Below are 8411 nucleotides of genomic sequence, written 5' to 3'. Positions count from 1 at the left end.
ACTGGAGGGTTTCTGTGCTGATAGCGACTTCTTTGTGAAGGTCTTCTGTCTGTGGAGGAAACAGCACGTTAGTAACATGTTGACCTGATGATGGCGCTAGATGGAAAGTCTGAGGATCACCAAAGTTATTACAGTTCATCCTGAGGGGAGCATGAAGGTCTGAACCACATTTCATCACAATGTTTCAGTCTGAACTACAGGGGTGGACGGACAGACGTGAGTCCAAGAGTCTCTAGCGTGGCTAAAATCAGGTCCTTACCTTTGCATTGAACCACGCCTCCAGTTCCTTGCGGCTTTTGGCAACAGTGGCTTCGTAGTACTCCCTGACCTCCTCTAGGACCTTATTGAGGTCCTCTGCTGGAGCTGCATCCACCTCCACGTTCACCTGACCGCTCATCTGAGCTGGCATTGCCAGCAGCTCCTACAAGGTGACAGTGTTTAATATCATTTACCCATTTTATTCACCTCAAAAATCTTTTAGACCTGAAAGCCAACTGACCTCCTGGTGGTTCTTCTTGAGATTGATCGTCTCCTCCATCAGACCCTCGATCTGCATCTCCAGGTCAGTCCGACTCAGAGTCAGCTCGTCCAGGACCCTCTTCAGACCTGCGATGTCGGCCTCAACTGACTGACGCATGGACAGCTCGTTCTCGTACCTGAAAAACACAACAGTGAGTTTCAGGAAAGTCTCCTGAATGTTTTCATGATTGGGAAGAACAAGATCTAAGAAAGACAACTTGCAGGATTCTTTCATGTTGCATCCTTGATGCTCGATTTGATGTTGGTCGAAACAAAATCTCACACTCACTTGACTTTGAAGTCGTTGGTGGCCAGGTTGAGGTTGTCGATGGAGAGGACAAGGGCGGCGTTTCTACTAGCTGCAAAATAAATCTGAGCAGGAAGGAAGAGAAAAATTATATGAACAACTGGCAGTTTGGCTAAAGGGCTTCATTTTACTGCGTGCACAATTATTAGTATTTTGACCAAATCATCATTTCATGCATATTTTCTATCTCTAAACTGTATAATTTGGAATGCTTATTAGCATATCAGATGATGTGTTTGTGTAATGAGGGATGGTGTGGCCTAAGGAGATCAAGACCCTATATCAAGCTATGCATATTTATTAGGCAGCTTCACTGCTTCAGGTAAAATGGGCCAACACAAAAATTGTAAAATGCCCCTCAGTTAGATGCAACACCTCAAACTTTTGAGGCATGACCACCGGACAATGAAACGTTTTGTGGGTTTAAAGGCCACGTTTAAAATCATCCACAGTCTGTGGTGTCCTGAGGTGGTCAGGGAGAGCATTTCACAGACCGGGAGCAGCTGAGCAGAAAGCGCAATCTCCCATTGTATGGAGCTTGGTCCTGGGAGGTTACGTGTGGAGGTCTGTGGGGGAGGATTTCCTTGAAGTGGGGGGGTGGGGGGGGCGCTTCACCATGGATGCACTGGCGGGTAAGGAGGGAGACCTTGTACTCAATCCTGAGTGAGACAGGAAGCCAGTGCAGTGATTTGAGGATGGGAGTGATGTGCTCGTGTTTGCGCACCTTCAGCAGGATCCTAGCAGCGCTGTTCTGGATGTAGTGCAGCTTCTGAAGGCTTTTCTCAGGGATCCCGGTGAGGAGCGCATTGCAGTGGAGGAGACAAAGGCATGGACAAGCTTTGCCGCATCTCCAGAAGTGAGTGTGGGACAGAGTTTGGCGATGTTCTGGCAGTGGAAGGAGGGGGTCTTGCAGAGATGTGTATTGTGAGCCTCAAAGGTCAGATGAGAGTCCATCCTAATGTTGAAAGTGGAATATCTTGGCCAGAGAAGGTGATGCTGGTAATGTCAGATGACCGAACGTGGTGTGGAGTGCCGACTAAGATGGCTTCAGTCTTTGAGCTGCAGAAAGTTTTTTTCCATACCCCTACCTCCTCCAGGCAGGCGGTCAGAGTGGATGATGGCAGCCCAGCAGAGGGGGCTGGGTTTGTCCTGTGGTAGAGTTGACTGTCATCAGCATAGCAGTGGAATGAAATTCCATGCCCCCTCTGCCCCTGGAGTGTGTGGGGACATCAACATGTTGTTGGAGGTTGAGGCAGTCCAGTAGTTGCAGAAACTCAGCTGCAAAGTGGCAGGAGGGGTTGGCTGCTTGAATATTAACATCTCTAAGAAATAATAATGCTGAGTTGGTTTTGGGTGGCCGGTAAATGAGGAGCATTGTCATGGGGAAGGGGGGTTTACATTTATATGCTAGGCATTCAAATGAGGACAGTGCAGGCAGTGCGAGATGAGAAAGCTCCAAGTTCTGTCGGTATATGATAGCTTGGCCGCCACCACGACCAGTACTGTGGGCTTTCTCCAGGTAGCTGTAACAGAGGGGACAGACTTCATTTAGTGCTGAGTAAACCCCTGGCTGGTGCCATGTTTCTGTTAGGCACATGAAGTCTAATCCCTTGTCTATGATGTGGTCTTGTGTGAAGGATGCTTTATTTGTGAGGGATTGATTCAATTCAAGTTTATTTATATAGCGCCAAATCACAACAACAGCTATCTCACAGCGTTTTTCATAAAAGAGCAGGTCCAGACCGTACTCTGTGATGATATTTACAGAAGCAAGAGAGAGAGAGAGAGAGAGAGAGAGAGAGAGAGAGAGAGAGAGAGAGAGGGCAAGAGAGGAACAGAAAGAAAGAGTGAGAGAGGGGAGGCAGGCAGCCTACACAATCAGGATTGTGTATTGAAAAGTTCTATTTTGAGTGTTGATGCTGTGGTGAATCTCTGTAGAGGCCGTAGTACACTGGAATCCACTCCACGTTTTCTGGCCTGCTTGGTGTGGCGAGATCTCGAGGTGTTTCCCGTGCTGATCAGCTGAGCATGAAAAGATCTCGCAATGCTTCCCGTGTTGCTAGCACCGAGACCGACACTGCTCTGAAGTGCGACAGTTGTCCAGATGGATGGAATATTTGAAGCGAGTGCCCAGGCTGATAGTTAACAAACTTTCGATGGGATCTTCTGTGTTTATGTAACATGGATGGCGCTGAAGTTCAAGTTCTTTGATGGCTGCAATGCACGTTGAAATGGTGGTGTTGTTGAGAGTTAGCAGCTGTGGGATAGAGTACTCGAGCTTCATGCCTGTTGTTAGTCTGGAGCTAGCCGTTAGGCAAACACAGAGATGGAGGACTGTCAGGCACAGCGAGAAAATGGTCCATATCATGGCAGCGGGGTGCACAAGGCACGGAGGACTGGTTGGAGGCAGCTCACAACTAGCTACCAGCTGCAGAGGTATTGGCCCTAGGCTTGAGGCCGAACCAGACTGGGACAGCTAGATGGCTGCCCCGGGAGTATAGCTCATAGTGGCAGCGCTGGAACGACGAAGAAATCCGGGTGTTCACCGCTGACAGCGGGAGGTGACCAACAATCTGCCTATGTTGGAGGAGATGGCAGTAGGTGAGTAAAGCCTTCAATTTCGTGATCCGTACAAAAACTCAAAAGCAAAATACTGTTCAGAACGAGAAAATGGCGGAGAAGCGGCAAACAACAAACGCCAGCGTACTCTCCTCTCTCCAGGATTCTTCCTACTGCATTTGCACCATCAGGGCCTGTCAATCATCAAAATATCAGTTTCTTGATTTGTTCACAATGAACTTTTGCTGAAGCAACAACCACAGCCTCCAAAATGCTGTTCAAAGTGGTGTGTTGTTGTCCCTGACTGCAAATCTGACATTTTAGAAGGGAAGTTCTCAAGAGGATTCAAGTCAGGTGAGGATGAGGGCTAGGTCATTATTTTGGAATCTTTGAAGCTCTTGTTAGGTAGTACTGTGGAGTACTTGGATGCATGTGATGGATCATTGTCCTGCTTAAAGACCATGGCCATGATCATCTTGAATGAGGACTTCTTCCTGTACAACTGCTTGAAGAAAGTATCTTCCAGAAAATGACAGTAGGTTTTGGAGCTGAGTTTCAGCCCATCTTCAACCCGAAAAGATCCAACTTTCTAATCCTTAATGATGGCAGCTCACCTCCACCTCGCTGGCCCCTGAGTCAAAATGGTGCCGTGTCCATCAGTGATCCAGCCTGTCTGCTCCATTCCAGTCACTCTCATTTCATTTGTCCATCAAACATTTGAAAAATCTTGAGGTATTTCTTTGCCCAATCTTGACACGTGTCACATGTCAATGCCATGCCAATTTTGACCTTTCAGTGTCTGTTAAATGTCTATTTTTGTCCCATTTTACCTGAAGCAGTGAAGCTGCCTAATAATTACAAACACCTTAATACAGGGTGGTGATCTTCAACAAGCACACACCTTATATGCTTAAATCCAATAAGCATTTACCTTTTTTAAAGCTTGGAGTTGGAAAATATCCATGGAAATCATGCTATGGTCAAAATGATCACTGGCCTAATAATTGTGCATGCAGTGTAGATTCATTCCATGGAGCTCTGTTGCCACCAAGTGGCTCCAAAACCAGCAACATTTTTTACCCCAAGAGTTATAAAACTTAAGCTTTAAAAAACAGAAAAATCATAAATAAAAAACACCTTAATTCTGAATAATTAATAACTTAAAACTTTATATATAAAAAGATCAAATATTAAAAAAGGTTCAACTTTAAAAAACATAAGAAAAATCATCAGATACTCTTCAGGCAGTCAACTCTTTCACACTTACGTAAGTGATATAACCTGTTACATGTAGGAATTTTCTGATATTTTTTTTAAAGTCAACACATATTTAGCTAAATATTTTTTACATTGTATTACAAAAACAACTGTTTACTCAATATGTCTTCTTTCTTTGTAAATGTATAACATATATATAATTTTTCTATCCGCTGTTGAGTTCTAAAGGTCTTCATTTTTCAGGTAAGCTCATTTGTAGTGTCTACTACAAATTAACTTGTTTAAAAAAAGATGTGTGTCTCCTGAAAAGGACAGGAAAGGCAACTTACTGCAGCAGAACAAAGAAAGTGATACTTGACGATGTTGTCATGTTGCTTTGTGTTGGTTGAACTTGAATTTTCACTGGTTTTAAGAAAATAAGACTTTTAGGACTGAGTAAGACAGAAAACTGCATTGATGAGAAGTTAACTCATGCTTTGAAGCTGGTTTGATTAATAAAGATCACTTCAAATAAACATTTATAATTTTAACATAAAGTAAATGAGAGTTCAGCCTCACCGGGTGCAGTTAACCACGGAGAAACGTCTGACAAGCCACCAACCAAACTTCGTACAAGTTTTTCAGCCTTTTCGAAAATTACAAAACATTTACGTTATATTTATTAATTGCTACATATTTTATTTCCTGTATCTCTATTCTTGGTGAGATGCTTTTAGAAGCCCATCTGAACTGGATTTTATTTCAAGCACAAACCCTTTCTCTTTTTATCCAACACTGTTTTATGTTCTGTTTGGTTTTTAGCTTTTATAAATTAACTCTTAGTCTACTTTAAAATGTAGCCTAATTTTCAAGAAATATTACCAAGAAGGCTAAATTCAGGGTAAAGTAGCACCACTAGAATCCGTCTTCCTGTTCTCACCTGGTCCTGCAGGTCTTTGATTTGGACGGTGAAGCTGCTATAGTTGTGAGCCTCTGGCGCAACTTTGCTGTCCAGGAACGTTCTGATCTTCAGCTCCAGATCGGCGTTGGCCTTCTCCAGGCTGCGCACCTTCTCTAGATAGTTGGCCAGGCGGGTGTTGAGGTTCTGCATGGTGGATTTCTCGCTGACCGAGATGTCCATTGCGTCGCTCAGGTTGAAGGCTCTGCCAGCACTTCTAGCACCGGAGGAGGAGAAGGAGGCCGTGGACACACGGACTCCAGATCCTCCAGCTCCTCCATACACGCTGCCAGCGCTAAAGCTACCCAGGTGGGAGGAGGACAAGTAGCTGCTGCTGCTGGAGAAGGAGGTCATGTCTAAAAGTCGGCTGGTTGTCGGCCCTGAGCAGAGAGTAAAGAGCAGCTGTGATGTCGCTTGCTTTTATACCTGAAAAGGAGGAAGTGTGGTAGGTCAGGTTGGGATGCCAAACATGCCTCGGGAGGAACATCGTGGGCCTGGGGCCCGAAGAGCAAACCGGTCTGAGCTTGAAATTTCCTAGGAAATTATACAAAGTTCGATTAGTGGCTGCTCAGGTGGTGGTGAAGGTGTTCGTACATGAGGTTACGAAAACCTATTTTTCTTCATCAGATTGTTATTTTGAATAAGTTTTGTAGGCTTGAAGAAGTAAAACTATACAGTGTTTCACAAGAAAACAGCAACGCAAGAGGAAATGTTTGTAAAAAGTCAATAATTTTAAACTTATTTTTTAAAGTCTTATGACCCCTCAGATCTATCTTTGGGGGTCCCAACTCCCAGTTGAGAAGCAGAGACTTAAAGGATTAGTTAATGCAAATAAAATTGTGAAATAAAAAAATGAAAGTGAAAGCTGATGGTAATTTTCCTGCTGTCGCTGCATACCTGATGGGTTAAGTAATGGAGCCTCACTTGACAGGCCTGATCCTGGTAGGGCTCCTGTTCCACATGGCTCAGGTCGGTGGGGAAGGTGCTTGTACATGAGGTTACAAAAACACATTTCTCTTCATCAGATTTTTATTTTGTAAGTAAGTTTTGTAGCCTGGAAGAAGTAAAACTATAAAGAGTTTTAGAAGAAAACAGGTGTGGTGATAAAACACATGCCTTTGGTGTGAGAGGCCCGGGTTTGAATCCACTGTGAGACACCAATGTGTCCCTGAGCAAGACATATATATAGCAATTGTAAGTTGCTTTGGATAAAAGAGTCAGCTGAATGAATGAATGCAATGAAAATAGCAGCAAAAGTGGAAATGCTTGTTAAAAGTCAATCATATTAAATATCTTTTCAAAAGACCCTTCAGAGCCATCCCATCCCCTGGTTGGGAAGAAAGGTATGATGACAAACAGTGAGGAATAACTCTTCTTCTCAAAGAGGGCAGCGTTTGAGAAGAAGGCTGAGGCTTCACAAGACAACCAGTTCCTGCTTGTGGGTTTGGTGGAAGGGGTTTAGCGGAGTGATATAAGGTTTTTCTGGACGCATGGTCAAGACCCCTTGGCGTCAATTTGTAACGCACTGAGGAGCCCCTTAGCATCATAGTTCAATGCACTGGGGGGGGGGAGCCCTGTAGCGTCTTTTTTATGCTAAAGGTGTAGGACAGTTAACAAAAAGTCTGAGTAAGGAGGTAGGAGACAGGTGTTTATTTAGTTTTATTTTTACTTTGAAAGTTTAACCAGATTTTGCATATTTATTATTGCTAACTTAACTGGACGTTAACCCTAACCTGTCCGTGGATTCCTTTTTTATGTCCAAAAATAAGTCCCTACGTCCTGTATTTACTTCTCTGATCTCAACAATATTGCTTTGGAGCTACTTCAGGGAGCGTTTTCTCAAAACCTGAGCTCAGGAACGCTTACCATCTGGTTCAAATCTGGTTAATGATGCACTAAGGGATTTCATTAACTGTAGTTCACCTTGATGACATTCTATTTTTCTCCCAATACCTGTCCGATTGTGTCTCCCATGTCTGACAGGTACTTCAGACTCTGTTAGAGAAACAAACCTTTTGTCAAGGCTGAGAAGTGTGCATTTATCAGCAGTTCTGTGAGTTTTCTGGGACGACACATTGAAAGCAGACCTATGAAGACAGACCCAGACAAGATTCACACCATGGGGAAACCCACCAACCATAAGCAGTTGCAATGTTTTTTGAATTTTGCTAATTTAACAGCGGCCTTTGTGCAACTCACCTCTTCCAGTTCATTGTGGAGGTTGGTGCTTCAGTAATTGGGATATGAGAAGTTTTCTCACAGTGTTCTGTTCCGGACCAAAGACTTCTTCCCTGCATAATTATGATGTAGGGAACCAGGAACTTCTAGCTGTCAAACTGGCGTTAGAGGAATGGAAACATTGGTTGGAGGGATTTGAGCGAACTTTGGAGGTGTGGACCGACCACAAAAAGTCTTGCTGCTAAAAGACTCAATTTTCTGCATGTTGGGCATTGTTGTTGCACACTGCAGATTTTCTGGTTCTTCATGTCTTCAATGTCCATTGAATTGTACTAAATAATATGTGTGGTCCTCCATTTGTCCAAATATCATTTCTTTTCTTACTTCCAATAAACCAGACAACTACTACTACCACAGGTAGTGACGTTATCCCCTTCAGACTGTTGGACCGATGCAGTTTGGGACTGCATGTTGCATGTGAAACCGAAAGTAAATTAAACATTTACCACACACCACAAATCCACACACATGTTAACTTCCAGTGCAGCTCACAGTCCCAAACAGAGCAGGCTGCGCTTCAGTTTTTAGATTTTTTTTTTGCTAAACTCTACAAGCAACGTTACCACTCGTCACAACTGTCTGGACTCACAGCGCAAGTGGTGCGGTGGATTACTATCAGGGCATACGCTGGAG

At 43.9% G+C, this 8411-nt stretch overlaps 1 protein-coding gene across 1 annotated transcript; it reads right to left on the bottom strand.

Annotated features, from left to right (window-relative positions):
• Positions 1-4: 4 nt before the first annotated feature.
• LOC123965203 (keratin, type I cytoskeletal 13-like) lies at positions 5-8204 on the bottom strand (the record flags this gene model as incomplete). The annotated part of the gene is made up of 9 exons (XM_046041784.1): positions 7740-8204; positions 7553-7627; positions 6438-6525; positions 6014-6074; positions 5523-5920; positions 809-891; positions 500-656; positions 260-421; positions 5-49 (listed from the first exon to the last, which is right to left on the bottom strand). Coding segments are annotated over exons 1-9 (1167 nt in total), but the record flags the coding sequence as incomplete, so codon positions are not given.
• Positions 8205-8411: the final 207 nt, after the last annotated feature.

This window comes from Micropterus dolomieu, unplaced genomic scaffold (genome assembly GCF_021292245.1).
Source record: "Micropterus dolomieu isolate WLL.071019.BEF.003 ecotype Adirondacks unplaced genomic scaffold, ASM2129224v1 contig_8840, whole genome shotgun sequence".
Lineage (NCBI taxonomy): Eukaryota > Metazoa > Chordata > Actinopteri > Centrarchiformes > Centrarchidae > Micropterus > Micropterus dolomieu.
The sequence above is the reverse complement of the archived record's forward strand: the minus strand, read 5'-3'. Positions and strand labels throughout refer to the sequence as shown.